Below are 26,054 nucleotides of genomic sequence, written 5' to 3' on the forward strand. Positions count from 1 at the left end.
TCCTACAAATTGATATGTGGCCATGTGACATATAACGGCTATGTGAATATCACTGTTGTTGCCATGATCCAGTGTTGGCAGCTTGGCAAAAATGACAATGGAGGACGACAAAACTAGCAAGAACCTACCAAAACTGAGTCCTGTAGTGAAACAGTTGTTTGAGAACTCAATATCCACATACGGGGCATTTCAGGGAACAGCTGCGTTCTCATTAAAATCACAGTCTCAGTTATGAATGTGAACCGTCAAGATCAGATCCGATCTGAGCGGAATTGTGCAAAGAAGCTTGTAACGTGAACATCGCATGCAGTCTTGACTATATGATTTCCATGGTTTAACTGCCCATGTTTGTCGTATCCTGTAGCCTGAATACAGTGTGCTGTATTTCACAGTAAAGACGAAATTGGCCTTCACCATCATCAGCAAGGATTGAATGAGTGAAAGTTAGAAAGGGTTTATGTTAGAAACATCAACAAAACAGTGGAGCACACATTTTACACTTTTAGTATGAAATCAGCAATATTACTTAAAAATATTAGAGAATAGTGACAGGTTTCAGATGGTCATTCTGGTGGCTATTCAAATCATCCTGTACAGATTTTCAGTCTCGTCTCGTCTCTGTTGCTGTAGGTTCACAGATCTGGTGGACTCTTGTGGAAAGGTGGATTTGTCTCTGCTCTCGCCACCCCAGAAGGAGTACTGGTCCATGCTGGCCTACAACAGAGCCAAGCTCTGCAACATCCTTTTCTCCAATGAGCTGCACCGTCGCCTCTCTCCTCATGGGGTCACTTCCAATGCTGTGCACCCTGGGAACATGATGTATACGTCCATCCACCGCAGCTGGTGGCTCATGACCTTCCTTTTCAATCTGGCACGCCCCTTCACCAAGTCCATGGTAAGGACTGGCTGCTTCTCTACATATTTGCATGCCTTAACATTACTTCGCTACTCCTCTGAGTTTGCTGTAATCACCGAAACATGATTAATCCACATACTTTTGGGGATTGGGGAATCTAGAGACCTCTATGGTAGAAGTATGTGATGGCAAATAAGTCATGGAAGAACACTTGCCTGCCCAGGTTAATCTGATGGCTGCAAGTGACAATGTAAGACTTGGTGAATGAGACATCTTCCACAAAGTCTTGATTATGAGGCTGTAATTATCTGCTGTCATTATTGAAATCTCCTCAGTTGTACAGAAGTGTTATGAAAACACTTCATTGTGTGTGTTAACATGACCGGTACGCTTATCGAATACTATCTAAAAGATTTCTCAATTCGTCTTTCAGAGTCTTACTCAAAGAATCGTATGCGTGATGCCCCCAGTGTCATGAATGACATCCTCTGGTGCTGCAGAGGATGCAGAAAGCATTGTAACCAGTGAGCAAGTAGAGCTCAGCTTGTTTTATTCGTTTTTTTCTGTGGAAGATGAATGATGAATCACTTGGTGAATACTAATGTAGCTTTTTCAGGGTGACCAAAAACAGAGTTCTAGACATTTAAAGTTGACCTCAAGTAAAATTCCTACATTCATTAATGCTACACAAAAGTTACATACTGCAGCTTTAAGTTGCCACAGGTATATTAAGTGTTAGGTATATATGTGACACACAAATATCATTGGCATTTGTGCTGAAACAGGCTATTCTTTCCTCTTTCTTTTTTTTTTTTTTGTTAAATTTTATGTTTATGTTGCAGTCAATGTGATTTCAGAGGTGTGTCCTGGACCAGCTCTGTGCATGTATATGTGTGAATGTGTGTGTGTGTGTGTGTGTGTGTGTGTGTGTGGAGCTGACAGGCTCATATAGCTTATTGTGGCATAAATCAACTGAGTAGCTCTTCCTGCGGACCGTCTTTTAGCCAGAAGCTGGAAGTCACACACACTTAGAGAGCCAAACTATAAAACTGAACATCATCATAAATCATAACCCATATCTGCTGCTCATACGCCTCTGGCCCTTTCTTCCTGTCATCGTTTGCTTTAGGCCGCACATTGCATTTGACGTATGCTGTGTTTTAAATATGACCACTTTTGTGATGCATGCTTTCCCCTCCTTTTTTTTAAAATCTTTGTATGTTGTGTAGGAAAATTTAGTGAACAAGATTATACTTTAAGGAAATCTGATGAGATATGGTCTCCTCAACCATAGCAGTGCAAGCAGCAATTGATTCATAGCCGATGCCAAATTATTAAATCATCTTCTCATGTCAGCTGGATCACAATAATAACTCTGATGGAATATCAGATTACTAAATAAGAAAATAACACAGTAAAAACTAGTAGATATAAAAACTCATAACACATAAAAAAGACATCAATAATAATTACCATCTTTTGCTGATGTTAATTTTTACATGATTATGACCCCATTTCTAAAACGAAACGTTTTCTCGTAACTCCATCTTCCTAGTTCAAGTGCATTTCCCTCCTCCTCTCTCCCCTGGCCTGCCCTAACTGTAGATCTCAAAGACCTTAATATAAAACCTGATATTGTTTTATTTATTGGCTATGCTGATATGAAGACGGTACAATTTTTAATTGCTTGCAAACACATCTGAGGTCCTGAGAGACCTGTTCAAGGTTGCAAACATAAGCATAATGCTGGCAGGAAGAGGCTCAAAACAATATTAGACCCGAATGCAGCGTGTCTTTTAAAATAGGCTGTGGAAGATTTATATTGGACCGATATAGAATAATGTCTCCTGTTTAGCAGTTGCATTCGAATATGTGAACGGGGGCAGCCTGTGATACAGTCTATGAAGTGTGCTTAAAGAAGAAGAGTTTGTGGATCGCAGAGTACATTACAGATGGTCCACACACATTGGGCATACTTTTCTGAGCAAATCCTCTACATGTCAAACAAAGCTAGGAAGTTGTGTTGGGTCTATTTTTTGAAAATCATTTCTTGGCAAATTCCAGGTACTGCTCCTGCAGAAGAAAATCTCCTTGAGTAGATGTGTGATCCTGAGTAGACATAAGTACTCACCCTGAAATGCTGCCTTTATTTCTGGAACCTGTGAAGAGAAACATAATTTTGATTACATTTCTAAATTCAGCACATCCTTTGATATCACGATATATGATTTAGATGTGCTTTTGCTGAGTTGAGAAAGTCATCTACACAGCAGAACTGCAGTTTTTTTTTATATCAGGCTAATAACTATCTCCTTTTCCATTGCTTTCTTTAATCTTATCTATAAGTAGAGTCGGTTGTCCCGGAGTTGTACGTTAACACTGTGTTAGATCTGTACAGTGAATGAAGATGGTGTCATTTCGATAGGGGAAAATGGTTCTTAACAGCTATGAAAGAATGGCAGTGCTGATTATAATAATGCCTGCCCGCTTCTTAATATGGAAATGTGGCTGAACCATTATGGAGCCTTTGCTTGTTACTAGAGATGGCACCGATCCAGGTCCATACCAGCAGAAAAGGTGGATCAGATATCAGAGAAAACATATCAGATATGGAATCCGGTAACAATTGGCAAAGATTGGAATTAGATTTGGAAAAGAAATGTATTTTTGGAACTGGAAATATTCACTAAGAGCCTTTTTTTGTTAGGGTTGATTTTATTAAGCCTAGATTTATACTTTAAACTTTATTATATTCATTGTGATATAAGCGATTTTTGTGTGAAAGTGTTTAAAACTGCTTAAGTTTTAAATATTTTAAAGATTAGTAATTTTTAAAGAGAACAATATCGGATGGTTATAAGTATCTCAGAATTTCAGTATCGGAATCGGAAAGCCATCTCTACTTTTTACTGATAGGACAACATTAAAGTGTTAAGAAAAATTTATTATGAATTAAACTTCTTCTTCTTCTTCTTCTTCTTCTTATTATTATTATTATTGTTATTATTATTATTATTATTATTAATTATTATGTAAATAGCACTGGAATAGTTTGAATGAACCCTTTAAATACATCAACAACAACAATATTATTATTATTATTATCATCACTGTGTGTCCTTGCTCAAGGTCAAATATTTAGGTAAAGAGTAAAAGTGTTTACTGCAATATTATCCTCCGTGTGCATACGGATTTCCCATTTGACAGCCATAACCTTTTTGTTTGTGTTGTCAGACAGCTGTTTTACCATGTTTTGCATGACATTTCTGAGATGTCTGGCCTTGGTGGCACACGTCTAATGGCTGTGTGATGCTTTGGGAGAGAGGGCTGATGTGAAAGGGGGATTTGGAAACACAGTGGTCCAATCAGCTTCCCCTCCTCTCCTCTCTCCACCGTGTGGACCCTTTACAGGGAGCGTGCCCCACGTCTGACTGCATGCTTTCAGCATTTTAGGGCAATTATTTTCCCGAGGATTGTGCCTCAGGCTTCTAGCTACCTTTTTACATATGCACGGGCTGAACTTTTGACCACGGCCCAATAGTCGTATATTAGCCAGCAGTTTGCTCTTAAAGGGAGACTTTAACAAGTTCCTCTGTGCATTGGCACTTGTCTCGCCACTTGCCTGCAAGGTAATTTAACCAGGCTGCTGAGAGACGTAGTCTCACTTCTTCCTTATGGGAGCTTAAATCTTTCTCTCTCTCTCACTGCCTGTCTCTGTCTCTCAAGCCCTTTCCCTGGTGTCCTGTCCCTCAGCGTACTGTAGGTAGAGTAAGACAGAGAGGTCATGCAGGGAAGAGAGGACGAAGATCACGCAGACTGTAGTGATGGATTTCTATTCATATCCAACTAACGAGGGTCCTGCTTCTATTAGTGCAGTCTATCTCTTTCTGTCTCTCCACATCTCCTTTTTTTTAATGAAGCGTTATCACCCCAAGAGACTTGGCTTCATTGCGCTGATGTGTGCAGTGATGGTGGCGCTTTGCATGTCTTCTTCCAGTTAGCGGTAGTAAGGTCAGGTGTTGTTCCTCGGTGCTTAAAGGGGCCCGTGACATGCAGCTCAGCTGACAGGTGCTTACTGGAGCAGAGAGGAGAGGAGCAGAAGTCTCTCCAGCACAACAGGGCCTAGTGAGCTGCCAGGAGCCCTAATAGACTCATAATTGTTGATTAGGGCCTTCAGGAAAAGCAGTCGAAATACTGCTACAGCTACAGACTGCTTTGTCCTCGTATTCTCCTCTTCTCACCTGATGTTTTGTGGCTTTGTGATTTGTGGAGGTCTCTTTCTGACAATACGGTAATCACACATTATTTTCCCGAATAAGTGACAGGCAGTGGTGGTTTATTTCAGCATGACTTCCTACTCTGTGGTAAATTCAGATCATGCATGTCAACACCAGAGAGGCAAAAGTGGAGCAGGAGGTACTACGAACTCCATATGTAGCCTCTTGTTCTCAATCTGTCCTCTCTCTCTCTCTCTCTCTCTCTCTCTCTCTCTCCCCCCCCCCAATTTAATAAGCTTTATTGGCATGTATTTACAGTATGGCTAAAGCGTCATAGGAAAGAGAAGAACTGTTATTAACAAGCACATTTGGTTATATCAACAAACGTCCATGTAGAGGAATGGAAATAGTACAGAAATTAATATTAATAATAGTAACAATAATAATTGTAACTGTTTGTGTGTCTCTCTTCTGTCTATTAAGTCTCTGGAAGACAATCTGATGCCTAAAAGGTAACAGCCCCATTTGCTTCTATTGACATGTTTGTCCCAGTGCAAACCTATTACCTGGATTATTGCCTACCAAGATATAGGCTCCCATTTCATTAAAGCAAAGCATATACACGTACACTCTGTGGTTTTCTCTCTCTCACACACATAGTAGCTCTCCTCAGTGTGTGGCTCATTGCACTGAGGGAAATTGAGTAAATGGTTTTTTGTGGATTAGTTGATGTGGCCGCGAGTGTGTCTGAATCGATAAGGAGGCCGTCAGAGGCTGGCAGGCAGCTTTCAAGCAGGACCAGTGGCTGTCATGTCACACCGTTTGACCCCCCAGTCAAAGTCACACAGCAACCCATCCATCTGAGACCTAATGCTATCTTCATCAAATGAGCTCAGCCTGCCCAACTGACTCGGTGTAAATGGAAGTAGAATGCTCAGGGATTTGGATAAAGTTGTACGTGATTTAGTTTCGCACGTATCCCATCAGGTGGGCAGATAACACAGGATAATTAGGATCTTACACCTAGTCTCCTCCATCGTTTGGTTGTGTAATGTCTTAATATTCTATATTTTATAAAAATGCTTACTGTTTGTTTTTGAATAGACAGCACTTTAAGACATATATTGATATACAGTGTCTGTCAATAGTGGTTTAGGCTGGGTATTTTTCATACTATTTTTTTTAAATGCGAATTTTAAATTTGCATGTAAGAAGCCTCAATGGAAATGGCAGAAATTCTACATTTATTTTTTTTTAATCTTACTTGAGCATGAAGCGCTGGCATATGGATAAAGAGATGTGATAAAGGGCCATGGAAACCAATTTTTCAAATACTTGATGACAAAGCAGTTGTGTTTCCGTCTCTCCATGACTGTTTGTGCTTCACTGTGCCGTGTTGCATTGGCTCTTTTGATTACATGTTTTTGCACCCTTTTCAGAATATTTGCATAAAGGTAGTTGATGGAAGCTGGTAACTTATTTTCTTTTGGATATTCTGTTTAAATTTAACCTAATTACACAGGACTGCGTTATTTTTAACAAGAAAACCAAATAAAAACATTCTAATATTGAATTTCAACAAATTCCTAAAACTTTTGTTCTCTTCAATGTATTGATAATTCACATGCTAGAAATTTAATTCATTTTTTAAAATATCAGCTCATGTAATCCCTGTGTTTTGTCTTTTCTCAGTATATTCTTTTCTTAATATATTTATTCTCTTTCTTATTTCTGATTTTTGCCTTTATATTTGTTAAATGTCTGTTTTGTAATAATTACACTGTTTATTACTGATATTGTGATTAGGTAGTTATTGCGTATATTGCCTCTTTAAACTAAAACAGTATTAAAAATGCAATTGTAGTAGTAATAATAATAATAATAATAATAATAATAATAATATAAAGCTGCAATACGTAACTTTTGATGATTTTTTTGAGAGTTCTATAGTAGAAATGTGTTATATCAAGGAATGAAAATTTTAGTAGTATGGCTTTAAGTCACATTTTGTAGTGAAAGTAGTGCTCATCACCACTCTGCTATGAGGATTCATCCTCTACAAGTCCCAAATATCTTAAGAAGGCGTAATTATCCACTGCCCGGTTATTGTAGTCTCCTTAGTGTTAGCAAAATGAAACCTTTATGCACCTTTCCGAATACTAACTGAAAGATTCTAGCTTAACATTAACAATGAAAGTGGGAAATCAATCCTGAAGCTAATAGTGTAGTTAGCCATCTGAGTAGTTATCCAGGAGACTCTCTGGAAGCGCAGCAAGTCTGCAGAAAGGACAAGAAAATGCTGGAAAGTGTCAGAGAACAATAGCTAGTAATAATTAACAAGCAGTTTTTATTTCACTTTATATTTTGAAGACAAAACATGAAGAAAAAGAAAAAAATCTTCAGGGCCCCAGCCCCATGAACACTGTGCTCTGGTGTGCTCTGGTGTGCTCTGGTGTGCTCTGGTGTGCTCTGGTGTGCTCTGGACTTGAAAGAAATTTCAAAAACAGCGCCGTTAGTAGCACTGACATTAGCTATCTAAGCAAAAACAACTTAACGTTAGCTGTAAATTCATAGCTAAATTGGTTGGCTATCATTTCAGCAGCTAACTTAAACATGTTCAGCAAGAAATCAGACCAACTCTGCATTACAGATTCTCTTTATCACTTTCTTCAGGTTCCAGAGCTGTCACTAGTAAAATTAGTAAAGTAAAATGTATCCTAATTTTGTTTCTGGCTGTCATCATTCCACAGTGGAAATGTTCTTTTCTGCATCAATAATGCTCCTTATTTCACTTTAAACAAAAGTCACAGTTATATAATATATTGGGATACTGAGTGTGATTATGTCCATAAGTACCATAAATATCAGAAATCCTTATCGAAACAACTTCCATAACTCCTTTGCGTTCCTGCCCCTCCCCAAGCCTTAGCCAATCCTTCTTCTAGCTTTTTCTGTATAGCAGAGCAGACTGGGTGTGATCCCCCCACTTCAGAATAAGACTGGCTGCCCAACTCTTGAGCACTGTGACACTGCAATGATGGACTATTTTTCAAATTGATTTCAAAACTGTATGTAAGCAGGCGATCTTCCACCCTAGATTACCTATTGATTTTTAATATGAAAAGCTCATTATACAAGCAGTACTGCAACACAAAAAGCTAGCCAACCTTTGCATAAATCCTTTAATTGAATTCCCAGAGCCTGTGGTTCTACATTTTTTTAATTAAATCCATTTCTTTCTCTTTTTTTCTTGTAAGTGTTGGTGTTTAATTTGCATGCTGTGAAGTGGGTCCTGTCCTAGATAAAGTGCCATTGATCCTTATTAAAGCTCACCTCTGGGCCTGCTGAAAACCAACTGGGAAAATTAAATGTGTTCATGGTGCATACACTTATTCCCTGCATGATCGGATTAGAGAGAGAGAGAGAGAGAAAGAGAGAGAGGAAAATGAAGAGAGTGAAGATGGAGAATGAGAGAAAGGCGGAGGCAGAGAGAGATGAAAAGATTGAGAGGAAAATGGAGAGAATTATTATTGATTTGGCAAATATTATTATATTATTTTCTCTAGCTGTAGCGAGGATACACATTTTGCTCGAAATGCTTACACAGTTTCATCACAAATGCTGCTGTATATTTTTCTCATTGATCATCCAGCAAGTTATAACCATCCATATGAATAGTGCTATTCATTTTTCTAATTGGTGGTTGTATGTGGTGGATCTGGGGGTAAGCGTGTTCCTCAGAGTGTGTGTGCGTGTGTGTGTGCGTGTGTGTGTGCGTGTGTGTGCGTGTGTGCGTGTGTGTGTGTGTGTGTGTGTGTGTGTGCGCGCGTGCAGTTCTTCTGCAGCCTCATTTCATTTGTAATGATTGTCTGGGATCTCTCCAGACAGACTCGGCCATAACAAGAGGTCAAGACCTCCTACGACCCCATCGCCTTCACCCAAACTGTTTATTAAATATCTTTTTTTAAAAAAAAAAAGGCGCAATTAATGTGTAACGAGGGCGAATAATTGTTAATTAGATATTGTCTGACAAGATTAGCCCAATGATATTATATGAGATTGATGTCCTGATTGTGAGCCATTGATTAGTCACTGCTGTGGGTTGTTGGGAGATTGTGTCTTATGCTGTGCAGTTTTGTTTCAGTGAGAGATGTACATTAGGGATATAACCAAATACAAATACGTTATTCAGAATGAACAGAGAATGTGTTCTAAATGTCTAAATGGATACAAATACAGATAATACAGATGTGTATATATATATATATATATATATATATATATATATATATATATATATATATATATATATATATATATAATTTTTTTTGGAAGCTTGCCAGAAAGGTTCACAGGGCATTAAAGGTGTTGTGACTAAAGGTGTGCACTGCGACTGGGATCCTGTAGTACACAACGAAAAAGTTACACAAGTAGGAGGTGTTTACTTTCTGTTGGTGTGAGCACATGGTCAGCAGGACAAATAAAGAAAGATGCATTTACAGTATATTTAGTGACTGCATGTTCAGGATTGGGGTGGATTACATTAGGCCACTAAATTGTTCATATTCATATTCACTAACAAAAGTTGTGAGTGTGATTAAAAAACAGTCAGATCATGTGGGAATTTCTTCCAGTTAGATAGATTATTGGAGCATTAGACATATACAGATATCGATAGTGTCATTGTGTTACAAATCTACTGTAACACACTGACAATGTAAACAGCACTTGCCAGCTTTCAGGACCTTTCCACTGGTGTCTTAAGACAGGCTGCATTTTGTGGAATTAGCTGTTAGCCTTTAGGAAGCAGACTTTCTGTGTTTCTTTTTAACGACTGTGCTAAGCCGTTAGTGATCAGAGGCTGTGGACAGTAAGATTTATTGTGTATTTGTGCTAGCTGATTGCCAACTGAAGTGGCCATCTCCCAGAGGCGCTGTATGCAGACCTGAGCTGAATCAATAGGGATTAACCTCTGACCCTTTTTCACATACTTATACACACTCTTCTTGCCACACACACACACACACACACACACACACACACACACACACACAAACACACACACATGCATATACACACATACACACCAACACAACAGTTTCATCAGTTTTAGTTAAACATAGTCACTCACTCAATAAATGCCGGATGGTAATATTTTATTGTCATGTTCTTCCTCCTTTTGTATTTCTGTCTGTGGGTGAGAAAAAAAAAACAGATGTATAATCAGAAGAGAATGAGAAAAGGAATGGTCGGGTGTGTCCTGAGGCCCATGCATCGCCACACTCAAGCACCTCAGTGTAATTCAGTAAAGATATTGTATGTAGTGTCTGCCCAGTGCCTCCCTCATCACCCACCTCATGCTGAAGCCTTCTTGGTATAAGAACAGGTCACTCCAGCCTATAATATAACCACTCTGAGTCAAAAAAAAAGGGCCATGACTACAATAGTGGCACTAATAGTGGCACTACAGTTGTGCCACTACAATCGTGCACTGAAATATCAAAAATGCACTCCAGTGATGAACAAACAGCTTTTACCAGTGCTCATCATCTTTTAAGAGGTTCATCAGCAGCAGCATGTGACTGTGCATTAAAAACATCTATCCAGCTATGTTAACTGAAACTGGGTTTGGAGATCAAGGATCATTTGGAAAAGCAGAGGCATGCTTGAGAGATAAACATACCTAGTTCTGTTCATAATTTTGAGAATGATCTGAATGTGTTACTGCTGTTACCTGCACATGATTCACTGAGCTGACTTTCTGACCCTTAAACACTCACACTTTTATAAACTGAGAAGGAAAGCTTGTAAGCTCAGGGCTGCTTGCATTTCACAGACCTCTCTAATGTGATAGCTAGTCGATTGTTAGCATTTTTACATATTCATATATGCTTTTTTTAATGCACATACAGTTCATCAATGCTGAATGATAAATATATACATCCAAGCGTTCGTAATTGGAGGGACAAGAGATAAACGGTTGCCCTTTCAGTATTTAGTTTATCATATCAATCTAATATTACATCATTGCTGTATCAAAAGAAGGGCAGTTACATACTCGGAATGCAAAAGTGTGAATATTTTCAGCTTCTAATAGTGTGGCTCAATAAATTCAAGCCAGCTCATTGCTGTTTGTGATCCCCCTTGAGTTCACTTACTCTATATGCTATTGATTGTGTAGCTGTTCCATGTTCTGCTCAATCATCTATGCAATGCATCTTGTGCTGGGCCTCTCCACCTGGGCCATTAGACTGCTCTAATGTATTCATGAATTGATTAGGTATTACACTTACACCTGATTAGCTGCATTCAAACCTGGTCTCTTACCCTTACAGCACCAGTTTTACACACACACACACACACACACACACACACACACACACACACACACACACTCACACACACACAAACGCACGTTTTTTTAAACTGTTAAGTTTGACTACTTAAAACAATGTTAGAGAAACTTAAGGTCAATGAAGAACACCAAAAAGTTTTGACTGTTTCAGAAACTGTTTAAAGATTTAAATAATGTGCCAGAATATAACAACAATAGAAATATAACAAATCATTTCAACTGTAGTGACTTTCTTCTGTTTCTTCTACTATCCTGTAGATGCATAAAATAGTGCCAATTGGTGAGTGCTGCCAGATTAAATGGGATCCTCTATCATTTTAATCACAATAAGCCAAACAAAATGGTATTGGGGTGGTAGTTATACTTTGCAAAACATTTAATGTTCTGAAACTGAGAAATTGTATTCACTGTGGCAACTCTGAATGTCTTGTAGACATCTCATTAACTGTGTCCTGACAATATTTTGTGGCATTGTCCAGTGACTGACAAAGCTTCCATCTTACCATTTTTTTATGTAAGGAATGCTGTTGTATGAAAATGCGTGGGGGGGTGTGATACGGCATGACGCGCAAGTGGAGTGCCGCTACCCTCCGAAGTGCTTTATTTTTGCGTAACAGCATGGTCACCGCAGTGATTTGACAATGATTACAATGTTTTAATTTATGGATGTATGAAACGTCATGCATTTTAATGGTTTATTGTTAGAAGTAATGTTATGGAATGTCCGAGAGACAAGTTAGACCCTGCTCTCACCCACGTTATAGCTGCGATAAACAGTCATTCCCTCAGCAGTAAATGTTAAATAAATGTCACCTAACAAAAATGTCACCACATGAATGATTGTTTTACTTTATTAATCAACCCATTTTTTAAAAAAATATCTGTTTATTATTAGTCTTAGATTGTGTAGATTAGCTGTTACTATAGAAACAATAATGTATGAGAACAAAAGCATTAATATAAACCTATTGTTCATGTTACAGCCAGAACTGCTACTATGAAAATAATGCACACCTTCTGACTAATCAGACTGAAGAATTAAAAGTAAAATTTAAAAATAAATGAACCTTTAATGCCACTTTGTTACTATGAAAATAAATGTTAATCTGTGATGTTTTTGTTACCGTGTAATATTTCAGTTATGTTTCGCTAAAATAAAAAGCAAAATACCTTAGAATGCTACAATTAAATTAATCCTAATAATGCTACAATTAGAATTTCAGGTGTTTGGCTAAGAATGATTTTTTTTTGGTACATGACTAATATCCAGCTGCCCTTAGACTTGGAGAATGTGTTTAAATATGTCTCTCTGCTGAGTGTGTCACCTTCAACTGCATGCAAAAAATCTCTTACTCGCTATCTTCTTCATATTGGTGAGAGGTAAAGGATAGCAAGTAAAAGATTTTTTTGCATGCAGTTGAAAGTGACAAACTCAGCAGAGAGACATATTGAAACACATTCTCCAAGTCTAAGGGCAGCTGGATATTAGTCATGTACCAAAAAAATTCTTAGCCAACGTCATGAAATTCTAATTGTAGCATAATTAGGATTAATTTAATTAAGGTTCTCTCTCTTAATGAGTTCACTACTCAGAAATCACCCTGATACAGTGGTCATTAATATTTTCTTCATATTTTGTTGATAGCTTGAATCAGTGAAAATGAGAAGAAGAAATATTTTCTACATTTGTATATATATATATATATATATTGATGTTGGGTAAGAAATTAATTATTCTTTTAGAGATAGAGATGAAACTTTTAGTCCACAGCATGAAATCCCCAGACAGGTTTGTTGGGGTATGTAGTGGAATTGTGCTTTCTTTTGTCCTTTCTTTCACTTAAAAACACTTATTAAGTCCATATGAAGTGTTTACCTTTAATTAAGAGTTTTCTCATGTGCACACGGTGCAAAGAACTACTACTTTTCAAAGCTAATTTTCCCTCCTGCTTTATGACATTTCTTTGTTGAGAAGATCAAAGATATTTCTGGTGAAGTTATGGGAACGTTTTTAGGAAACTTGTTTAATTAAAGAGAAAAAAAAAGAGGCCAGATATTCTTTGATGCAGAATCCGTTCACATTGGATTTCATATAGTTATTAAGCATGGCTTGATTTCAGTTCAGCTATTTAAAGATGTGAAAGGGAAGAGAGAAAGAGAGAGGAAAAAAATACAAGAGTGTGAGTTTTGATTAGCCCACCTTTGGCACTGGAGGTTATTACAGATCTCAGACGAGGTGAGTGACCTTTCTAAAACTCCATCTCTCTAATTTAATAGCTCTGGAGCTGTTCAGAGGTCAGTGCTTTCTCAAGGTGAGGGCTCCTATGGGTTGGAGGGAGTGATGCAGTAGTGGGAATGTCTGTGTCCTGTTTGCTCTGCCTCCTCTACACATGCCAGACTGCAGCCAGGGGATCTTTCTGTGCTTGTGTGTGAAGCTAATGAGGAAAACACTGGCAGATATGGCAAGATATACAAGCATGTAAGAATTAAATCAGTACAACACAGAAATAATATTTGATTATTAATTAATTATTACCTTTTGTTGTTTTTGTGATATAAAGTTAGCCTTATGTTTATTGCACAGCTTGTTTAATACTTTAATATTGTCCTGGGGAATGTCCCATATTTCCCCTAGTGCTCTCACACATCTCTTCAATCTTCATGACTTTTTCTGGATGCATTTTCTCTTCTTCATATTTGAAATATTTTGAAGTAATCTGCATGATTATTTTTAAGTAAATCTTAAATGCACAGATATCCACTTTTCATGAACAGAGTGCCAATATTTACCAGTAGGGGGCATCATGGTTCAACTGTAGCCCACTCATGACATTCCATTACAAATAATAAGCCAAGCTTGTAAGGTAAAATATTACTCCATTCTCCCTTTTGTGCCAGGTTTATTTGGAAGAAACAATATTCTGTTATGGACAGATTTAATAATAAAAAATAAGTTTAAAAAAGTTACAGTGTACAAGGTGTTTTAAAAAGGTTTGGAACCAAGAAGCAATTCTTCATCCTTAACTATTTTCATTCATGACATATGATGTGTCTATAAATCAAGTTCATTGCTGCCTCAGCTATAGTATTTAAGTACATTTTCTCCTGCACCCCTCCACTAAATGAACAGGCATAGCACTCAGCTGGATGAGTGTTTTTTGCTGAAATTATGCTTTTCTTCAAACAGCCTGTATAATTACTGTAATGTATGAGCTACTATTCGTTACAGACACAAGAGTGCTGTTTAATTTTTTTTTATTTGAAAGAATTAAACATATAGGCGGTCTGCGGTCTTCACTGACTCACTGGACTGGTTATATATTTTTGCCATAGATAGAGATTTCGCAATGCAATACCTGGCCCAGTGAATATAGTGGTGTATGGAGTAGCTTTACACTCCAGCCAAGAGCTTCACAACCCCAACCGGAAGTTGAACACATCCTTGATTGAGCTTTTTTCTTTTCTATTTGTCTCTCTTTTGCCAAATTGATTTTGCACATTGACTGGTAATTTTGCAGGAGATGTAAAGGGAGCTCTTTTATTCTATCAGAGTGAGAATGAATTTGCCCTGCAGGTTTTTGGAGATGCTATTGTTCAGGAATTAATTGGAGCATATGTTTTTTTTTTTTTTCCTCTTGAATTTCACATTCTAACATTGCCTGAAATCTCTTTCCCTTTTCCTTTATAATGCTCTCTGCTGCTTACTCAAAGTTAAATAAGAACAACACCACCAGTAATAATAATAATAATAATAATAATAATAATAACAACAACTTTAATTTTAATTAAGATTTGAATATAGTTGAAACCCCTAGGAACGGATTATGTGTATGATATGGATAGTTTGGATAAACAAGATATTTCTGGTGTTTGTACAGTTTCTGGTGTTTGTACAGTTTTATTGTTTCAACGTGTTACTTTAGGCTTCTATTAGAAATTTAGAAAATGTGTTTTCACTGCTAAGAAATTCCTTTTTTTTTTTGTTTTAGTGTATATAACCTAGATGTATATGTGTAAATACAGTCGGAGATCTCCATTAACCCACTGGACTGGTTTTAGAATTTCAGTTGTACAGTGTGATTTCTAAACTCCTGTAAAATTATAAATCAGTACATGTCTATTTTATGCCTTCTGTGTTTGCTGTCAGAGGGGGAAAAAAACATTTTCAAACATTTTTACATAATATTTTTATGATGTAATAGCATAATATTGTGTAATAAACAATTGTGTAATAGAGAGATTTTACTTGTAGAAGCAGAAGAACTGTAGCAAGTTCTCTAAGAAGTCTGGAAAAACCTAACAGCCAGTATTCTTAGAAAAAGCATTAGAAAAAGTATTCTTGCACAACAGTAAAGCTAGGAGAATTTATACCATTTTAAACACAAAGCCAAATTAGGCTTTGATTTCAGTTTTTATTGGTTGTTTTACTGTTTGGTGATCAGTATAGTTAAGCTGATACTTAAAAATAATTTTAATCATTTTTTTGAAGGCATTGTTATTTTATAGCATTTCTTTAGAAGTGCCTAAACTTTTGTACAATACACACATAAATATAAAAAAAGGAAAGGTGGCTCTTATGCTGGTGGGAAGGGTCACTGCAAAACAGTACAAAGTTCTTCTGATTGATCAACTTTATCCTTTGATGAAACATTTCTGTATTGATGGGAGTGGTTTATTTATATAGTAGTATATAGTAATATACAGTAATGGTAGTGTCTTATAATATATGCAAATGCCTAGTCAGTACTGTAAAGGTTAGGAACAAAAAAACCTGAAATCCACTCACTCTTTGTTTAAAAATATGAAATGATTTTTCACCTGCACGCAGTGGAGGAATAATGGATTAAATCCACAGTCTCATCAGTGCGATTTAGAACAGTAAAGATCTTAATTGCACCCAATAGCCATTAACGGTACAGCCGAAAATAGATAGATGATTGCGCATAGATCACTAATGACAGGAAATCTATCTCTTCTTTGCTGCATCACTCTGTCTATCCATCTCTCATCTCTTTCACATTCAATTCATCCATGTCAGTTTCTTCTGGAGAATTGTCGTATTCCTGCATCTATCATATGAGCCCAGGGGCTGAGCTTCAGTCGGATGTGTACATCAGCTGCACTTTATACACTTTTCGATGTGCAGGAATGAGGTATAGGGAGCGCAAGGCATGTGTGAAGCATGTAGGAATTAAGGGTAAAGGTATGTGTTGTGTTAGTGTGGGTTTAAGCATCAGTCCTTGGGGCTGTCACTTTGCTTTTCATTAATGCACATTTTATTAATGTCTTCTGCTTGAATAGAGTCAGCTACAGTCATGAGCTCCTGAATGCAAGATGATCATTTTATAGTGTGTTCTTTGTCTGCTAGCCACGTGAACACATTACACAGACACACACACACACACACACGCTCACATACAAGCACACCAAGACATCTCCACCCATATCCCTTGTTATTCTACCTTAGTACAGCAATCAGGCAGAGCTTGCCAATAAAGTTTATTGTAAAGCGCTAAGTGTCAATATCTCCTGCACCCCTGGTCCAGGGTTGCAGTAATTAAAATGCCACAGAGAGGGTGGGACAGGCATGAAAATTTGATGGCAAATTGATTTCTGGTTCATCTTGAAATTTGTCCTCAGCTGGACTCGATACTGGTGGCTCGAGCACGATGGCTTTTGTCAAGAGAGACTGTCAACGGTAGGGCACAAGGACTACGGACTGCATGATAAACACCAAACACACACTCACACTCAGTCTTGCTTTCTATTCCTCTTTACTACGCTCTCATTCTCTTTCTGCTCTCGTCTTAGAATTCCATCTGCACTTCTCTGTACAAAGAACCAGAGATCATTGTGATGATTATCAATTTATGTACAATTGAACCACATTATTCACCTACTTTGCCACTGGAAGAATCTAATTCACTTCAGCTCCTAATTGAATAGAAATGGGCATTTTTTTATTATTATTTTTTTTTATACGAAACAAATTTTCTCATTTTGGACTACTTCAGAAGCGTTCTCATGTGGTGGCGTGTTTGTGTCCTTCTGTATATGTTATTAAGCTACTAAATAAACCGTCTCCTCTGCACACTGAACGTAAACCAGCTACACATTTCCAACAATCTCTGTTAATGTCTTTGCCTTTTGACTTTTCCCACTAATCCCCTATTACTACTGTGCAGTGTTGACTCTCTCTAACTCTAATAAAGACTGCGATTGTTCAAAAAAAAAAAAAAAAAAACAAGAACAAAACATTGTTATTTAAAGCACTGGCAAGCCAAAAAACAGCCAGTGCTATTAATATATTTAATATAAGCTGGAATATTGTTGCACTGTAACTGTACGTAATCACAGTCATTGGATCAGGCGATATCTGTCTGATGCGTAAAACTTTTATTAGTAAGCAACTCAACATATCCTTGGCCTGAACTTTTTAACTAGTTTGCGTTTGTATTTTCTTACCCCTTTCCGTCTACATTGCCACGTAGAAATGTTTTAGCCACACTGTCTCTCCTGTCTTCTAGTCACCTCCCCCTCTGCAACAGAGCAATATTCTCTCTGTGTGTTTCTCTTATTTATATAAGCATGTTAATAATAAAAGTGCTTTTTTTAGGGAGCAGTGAATGGAAATGAAAACATTCTCTGCTGGAGCGCTGTGCGGCCTCCATGCGGGTGGCCCGCTCGCCTCAATTTGCCGTAAAACACAAAACAATTTGAAATTACAATGGGGAGAGATTAAGATGAGATTAAATGGGAGGGCGAGGCGCTTGATGGCAGAGAGAGATAGTGCATATTCATTATGACAGGATTGGGCTGGGGAGGAGGAGGAGCGGAACAGGCACGGCGGCGGAAAGCAGATGGCATTGTAATTTAACTGGGATGTTTCCGAACCACGGGAACAAGGCGACGCGTCACAAGTGAAGGATGCCTAGCGTTTTAAAAGAAATCAATTGTGAGCTGGAAGGAAATGTGGTGCATACAGTAATTGAATATTACTGGAGTGTTGAGCATGACAGGCCTGGGTCTTCACAAAGGAGGCTGAAATTGGGAATGGAGGATTCGTGGATGAGTAAGGCCAGAGTGCAGTTATCTGACCAGAAGTGAACATAGTTGGGATGAGCAAGCTACAGGGAGAAGGACATTCGTGTTTGTGCAAGTGTGTGTGTGTGCCCGCAGCATAGCCCACACCTGAGTGCGCTTCCAGACACATCAGCTTTGTCTAAGCTGCATGACATAATCAATAATTACAACTGTTAATCAATGGGATTTAAAATAAGCATTGATCAGGCTTACAAGGTTACACAGGTCTATTGCTTTATATTAAGCTATGTTACACCATGAACATGTGAAATGGACAGAACATTTTTTTATCATCTAATTCACTGCTTTCAATTGTTATATGCACACTTATATTGATATACCTTTATATGCTATTTTTCAAATTGGTAGGCTGTGTTTTCTGTTTTAATCCCTTCTCCACAGTGTTGTTCCGCTCGTCTTTCTTTGCTCTTCACTGCTATGTGTTTGTAACTTACACCCAATTATTTCCTAAACTGCTCCAAATACTTACCCCTTTTCAAATATTTCATACATTTTCATACATCTGTTTACCTCTGCCCTGTGTGTGTGTGGGTGTGTGGGTATTGTGTGTGTGAGAGGGAAGAGAGGAAAAAGAAAAGAAAGTGTTTCCAAACACTGTGGACTGTAGATTAGTCTCTGTCTGATTTAGTGTCCATCTCTGCATCTGTCTCCATTTCCTAATGGCGTTTCAGCAGCTTCGGCATAAGAGCTACTTTTTCATTTTAATGGTGCTACAAACACACATGCTCTGCAACAGCTCCCACTGATCAGAGACGTGGCCGAAACAACACTGCAAACTCACAGCTAGCGCAGAGATATTTGTAGATGGCAAGGGACATGATAGCTTAAATCTGGCAAGGATAATTTTTTTAACTGAAGGTAAAATCATATTTTAATCATTTCTAAGATTTAGACTTCAATATGTGAGGTGATATTGTGAGAGAGATTTTTGTGAGGAGTTTTTTATTGGATTAATTCTTGCCATCTTTTTGTAATTTGGTGTTTTTATCATATAATTTCCTGCTCCATGAACCCTAGTAGTACTTTTTCAAGACTAGTAAGAAATGCGCTCCTGTGTGGCACTCTGATTTAAAAAAAAAAAAAAAAAAAGAAAGTACTGAACATTTGATCTAAGTTGATTTGATGTGCCCATTAATGGGGTTAGATGTGAGGGAAATTGACTGACTCTCAGAGAGGAGGGTTTGGACAGTAGGGGTCACTCTCTGTCCTTGGTGGAGTGATGTAATGATTCATTAGAGTGAGCCCTAACTGCACTGTGAGTTGAGCGGTTAGTGCTCTCCTCTGAGCACATTGAAGCGCTTAGGCAATGCAGACCATGCTGCTTTGAAAGAAACACACGCTGCCTTCATCTACTGCTGTGAGATTCTGAGAATGGTGATGAAGCTGAATAATATTGTGAAATTTATGTATAACTAGAGATTAAGAGTAAAAGATATGCAGCACAGAAAGTTCAGGCAGATATTTAATAATAAAAAAACATATCTTTTCTCTCTCTTTCTGGAAGTGTCTCTCTGTCAGCACTCTGATGATGTGATGTTTTATCCCCTTTATCTTGTTAAAACAACCATGCTCTCAGGTTTAATTAAACTATTCCTTCATCCCTTCACCTGTGTGTGTGTGTGTGTGTGTGTGTGTGTGTGTGTGTGTGTGTGTGTGTGTGTGTGTGTGCGCGCTGAACAGAGACACGGGGGACTGGGCTGGCTCTCCTCTCCACTCCGCTTATCTGTGGTCTCTGCACTAACCTTGAGCGAGGGACTTGACCGGGCTCATTTGGGTGCTCTGTCAAGTGCAGCCTCATTTATTGTGCTTAAGGACAAGGGAAGACGAGGAAATTACAGGGAATAAACGACTTTTCAATCAAAGCCAAGATCCATTTTCCCTCTTGACAATGTCAGTGGCTGGTATATGATTATAATATAATTATAATGGGATATAAAATAGCAGACAAACCTACATCTGCTTATCACATATTCCCTGTAGTTTTATGCAAACATTCAATGAAAATGTATTTTGTAAACATTGCTGTTGAGTAAATCTCTGAGAATTTTTAAATATGACACTTTTATATTGTACCCTGGCCCTGATAAGATGTCCAAATCATATTATTCCCCACCTTTTTATAAAACACTTTTGGGAGTAAATCCATGCTTTATTTGTCTATCCAGGTCTATTTTCCCTCCTAATATTTCTTCCATTTTGCCAGTTCCCACCCACCAGCCAGCTCATAAGACCTCTACCAGCCAAGCAGGGTGAAGGCTAACACGTGCTTCCTCCAGTGTGAAGCCAGCCACCCACATATTTTTGACCTGCTGCTCATTTTGTTTAATATACTCTGAGGGAAGCGCTATCTGCCCCCTTTCACATACCTGAATTCACAGGTGGCCGCAATTGGCTAGTGTCGCTGTGATTGACAGGAGAGAGTATTCCATCCCTCCCATCCAGAGAGCAGAGCCAGTTTTGCTCCCTTGGCCTCCAGCCACGGATGACTGTGGTATCGTCAGGATTCGAACTGAAGATAGGGCAAACACATTTGTGTTGCACCACTCGGGAGCTCACTCTTAGTTATGTAATAATTCATATCAAATGGATTTCATTTGTTTGTACTGAGTTTAAAGCATGAGCAAGTGTGTCTCTTCCATTCTCTGTTGCAGTTTGGCAATAATGATTGGTTGGTGACTCTTCTAATGCACTGTGTTTTTAGCAGCAGGATAAATCGGTTTGTTACCACTACTCTAGGGTCTACAGTGTCACTGTCTTATTGTCAGAGAAACCAAGGTCTCCCTGCTCATTGCAAATCTCATGCATTCCCACGCAAAGTCATATAGAACTAGAAGATAAGTTCAAAATATTCCTGGAAAAATCTATAATTTCCCAGACCTAAGCTGGACAATGTCACTCACTTTAAACTACTCCTGTCCTTTTCACAACATCACTCTTCTCTTTCCTCTGCTCTTCTCCCTCTTCCTCCTGTATTGAAATTCCCGATGGCCTCGTGCTTCCTCCCTTCCTAATCTTCTCATCAGATCTTTTGCTTAAATCATGATGCATAGTCCCAGCTTGAGCAGAGGAGCCCCATTAGTCACTGAGCGACCATTCGACGTATCTACTTTTTATCCATCTCTTAAATCAGTCCGTGCGGCTATTGGCAGCGGGCTGGGCAGCCTCCAAGTGCACTGATTGAAGTGGCATTGTTTGGGAGACAAGCCGTGCTGAATCAATAGGCAGTCTTACTAAATTACAGTTTGCATGAAAAATGAGGCCCTGCCCCTTTTTTAAGAGCTGGAGAGGTGTGAGATGAGGCCTGGATGTGGTCTGCCATTACATTCACCATACTCTCACTGGCCACATGTAGGTACAATGGGGCACTTTCAATATCTTTACTAGTATACTGTTACTAATTTCCAGGTAATAGCACTAAGAAAATTAATAGTGCTTACATCCACTAGTATAGGTCTTGTATATAAATATATCATTTCAAAGCCTTAATCAGGTAATTCATTGTTATCTTGCAAATGAATAATGAGTAATGTATAATGATAATAAATACATGTGTAATGAATAGTGTAGAACAGGAAATGAATGGAAATAGGAAATGAATTAATGATATATTACACCAATTCTAATGTTTGTCTAAGTCAGAGATTTGGAACATCGCTGTTTATAGTGAATATTACAGAAACATCTATATGACAACCTGAACAGTGTGGAAAGGAATTTCTTTTTAAATCATATTTTAGTATTAAAGCTGCATGTATAGATTTTGTCATATTTCATCATGGTTGCAAAAAAACTGCCAGTTTTACACAAAATAGCTGGTGTGGATGTGGGTAATATGTATGTAACGTTCAGTAGTTTATTGTTTTGGTTTGCTCCATTGACAGACATATTTTATTTAGCATGATGTCATTTTAATCTCTCTCTCTCTCTCTCTCTCTCTCTCCTGACTCTAACTCTGCTGTCACTGTGGTAACTGTTTTTACTCCATTGAGTTTGCTATCTCCTGTGTTTCTGTAACACTTCCTTCTGTTCTATACTTCCTTCTGTTCTATACTTCCTTACTTCTCTGTCCTTCTGGTCACTTTCTTCAGTCTTCAGGCTTCACCTTTTACTCCTAACCTTTAACCGGACTCAGCCTGGCCAGTCTTCCAGCCTCTGAGCTCTGTATGGGTGGGTGGATACTCCATGTCCACTAAGGAGGGCTTAATGCTCCCTGGTTTCTGGCTTGGGTCATCTCTTCTCCGGGCCGTGCTCAGTCCTCTAACCCCACACTATTAATCATCCCTCTCATTCTTATTTACCCTGCCTTCGTTTAGTGCTCCACCACAGTACCAAGAGGGTCAATTAGGCCCTGCAAGCCCCTCATCCCAGGCTCCCAGAGACACAGCAGGGGCAATTAGGAAGTCTAATACCAGCCTGCTGAACAGAGGTGCATGTTGTAAACACATAGAATATATGTTTGTCCTCAGATAGAGTATGTGAACTTTTAATTATATATATATATATATATATATATATATATATATATATATATATATATATATATATATATATATATAAATGTGTATATGTATAGTGCCTTCCAAAAGTATTTAAACCCCTGACCAATTTTCTTATATTACTGAATTACAAATGATACACTGAAATTTCATCTTTTTTGCATAAGTATTCAACCCCTGTGATGTGGAAGCTCCCAGTTTACACCAATTAAAGAAATTACCCTAATGAGGACACAGTTACCTTTACCATTTACTCTTATGAATCTGAAGGAAAATGAAGACCAAAGAGCATTCTGCTGAAGTTAGAGAAAAAGTAATACAAAAGCATAGATTAGGGAAAGGACAATATAATATCCAAGTGTTTGGATGTCCCTGTGAGCATAGTTGGATCAATAATTAGGAAGTGGAAACTGCATCACACCACCCAGGCACTGCCAAGAAAAGGCCACCCCTCAAAAAAAAAAAAAAGAAAGAAAGAAAAGAAAAGGCTTGTGAGAGAAGCCACAAAGAGGCCAACAATCACTTTGAAGGACCTACAGAGTTCAGTGGCTGGGAGTGGAGTAATGGTGCACCAGTCAACCATATCAAGAGCCCTGCATAACACTTGTTTGTATGGGAGGGTGGCAAGAAAGAAGCCGTTACTCAAAAAGTACCATCTGAAAGCATGTATGGAGTTTGCCAGAAAGCATGAGCGTGACCCAGCTGCGATGTGGGAAAAGGGTTTGTGGTCAGATAAGACCAAGATAGAGCTTTTTGGCCAAAACTCAAAGTGCTATGTCTGACGCAAACCTAAAACTTCCCATGCCTCAAGGCACACCATCCCTACAGTGAAGTATGGTGGTTGCAGCATCATTCTGTGGGGATTCTCATCAGCAGAGACCAGGCATCTTGATAAGATTGAAGGAAGAATGGATAATAATAATGGAAAATATAGGGAAATACTGCAAGAGCACCTGCTTCAGTATGCTAAAAAAAAAACTGAAGCTTGGGAGGAACTTCACCTTTCGGCAGGACAATAATCCCAAGCACAAGGCCAAAGCAACACTGGAGTGGCTCAAGAACAAAAGATAAATGTCCTACAGTGGCCCAGTCAAAGTCCTGATCTCAATCCCATTGAGAATCTGTGACACTATTTGAAAACCACAGTCCACAGGCATCACCAAACCAACCTGAACAACCTGGAGCAAATCTGCCAAGACGAACAGGCCAAAATTACTCCAACGCTGTGTGCAAAGATAGTACATACATAAAAAGGTGGCTCTACCAAGTATTAATGTGTGGGGTTTGAATACTTATGTATGCAAGTTATTTCAGTTCTTTATTTTTCATAACAATATTTCGCAACATACACCGATCAGCCATAACATTATGACCACCTGCCTAATATTGTGTTGGGCCCCCTTTTGCTGCCAAAACAGCCCTGACCCGTCGAGGCATGGACTCCACAAGGTCCCTGAAGGTGTGCTGTGGTATCTGGCACAAAGACGTTAACAGCAGATACTTTAAGTCATGTAAGTAGCGAGGTGGGGCCTCCATGGATCGGACTTGATGGCCAGCACACCCCACAGATGTTCAATTAGATTGAGATCTGGGGAATTTGGAGGCCAAGTCAACACCTTGAACTCTTTGTCATGTTCCTCGAACCATTCCTGAACAATTTTTACAGTGTGGCAGGGCGCATTATCCTGCCGAAAGAGGTCACTTCCATTAGGGAATACCATTGCCATGAAGGGGTGTACCTGGTCTGCAACAATGTTTAGGTAGGTGGTACGTGTCAAAATAGCATCCACATGAATACCAGGACTCAAAGTTTCCCAGCAGAACATTGCCCAGAGCATCACACTGCCTCCGCCAGCTTGCGTTCTTCCCATAGTGCATGCTGATGCCATCTCTTCCCCAGGTAAGCGATGCTCATGCACCTGGCCTTCCACATGATGTAAAAGAAGATGTGATTTATCGGACCAGGCCACCTTCTTCCATTGCTCCGTGGTCTAGTTCTGATGCTCATCTGCCCATTGTAGGTACTTTCCGCGATGGACAGAGGTCAGCATGGGGACTCTGACAGGTCTGTGGCTGCGATGCACTGTGTGTTCTGACACCTTTCTATCATAGCCAGCTTTAACTTTTCAGCAATTTGTGCTACAGTAGCTCTTCTGTGGGATCAGACCAGACGGACTAGCCTTCACTCCCCACGCACATCAGTGAGCCTTGGGCACCCATGACCCTGTCGCTAGTTCACCGGTTGTCCTTCCTTGGACCACTTTTGGTAGGTACTAACCACTGCATACTGGGAACACCCCACAAGATCTGCTGTTTAAAGATGCTCTAACCCAGTTATCTAGCCTTCACAATTTGGCTGTTGACAAAGTCTCTCTAATCCTTACGCTTGCCCATTTTTCCTGTTTCCAACACATCAACTTCGAGAACCGACTGGTCACTTGCTGCCTAATATATCTTAACCCTTGACAGGTGCTATTGTAACGAGATAATCAATATTATTCACTTCACCTGTCAGTGGTCATAATGTTATGGCTGATCAGTGTAAATCCAATGTCACCTCACTATAACTGATTTAGAGTTTCATTGTTTTAAAATAAAATCTCAAACAGAATGAAATTTCAATGTACATTTGTGATTCAGTAATATGAGAAAATTGGTCAGGGCCAGAATACTTTTGCAAGGCATTGTATGTGAATGTGTGTGTGTGTGTATATATGTATGTATGTCTATATATATATATATATGTATGTATGTATGTATGTATATATATATATATATATATATATATATATATATATATATATATATATATGTATATACATATATACATGTGTGTGAGTAAGTATGTCATTATGTTTCATTTGTGCAACTGTTCAACTGCAAAATGTGCATACAGTTGTTTACATCTAATATAAGTGTTCTTGGTTGTAAAATTGCTAATAGAACAGTAATAGACTTGTTTGTATGTGACCTAAAATTGAGTTTATTCTTAGAACTCTGAGTAGAAATGAACAGAGCTGCAAACA

General features: G+C 38.5%; 1 protein-coding gene across 1 annotated transcript in view; it reads left to right on the forward strand.

Annotated features, from left to right (window-relative positions):
• wwox (WW domain containing oxidoreductase) overlaps positions 1 to 26,054 on the forward strand; it is a 155,421-nt gene that overhangs the window by 49,242 nt on the left and 80,125 nt on the right. The window contains exon 8 of the mRNA XM_026919183.3: positions 631 to 895. Within this exon, the coding sequence (XP_026774984.2) occupies positions 631 to 895 (265 nt within the window). The remainder of the gene's footprint in view (positions 1 to 630; positions 896 to 26,054) is intronic.

Source organism: Pangasianodon hypophthalmus, chromosome 9 (assembly GCF_027358585.1).
Source record: "Pangasianodon hypophthalmus isolate fPanHyp1 chromosome 9, fPanHyp1.pri, whole genome shotgun sequence".
NCBI lineage: Eukaryota > Metazoa > Chordata > Actinopteri > Siluriformes > Pangasiidae > Pangasianodon > Pangasianodon hypophthalmus.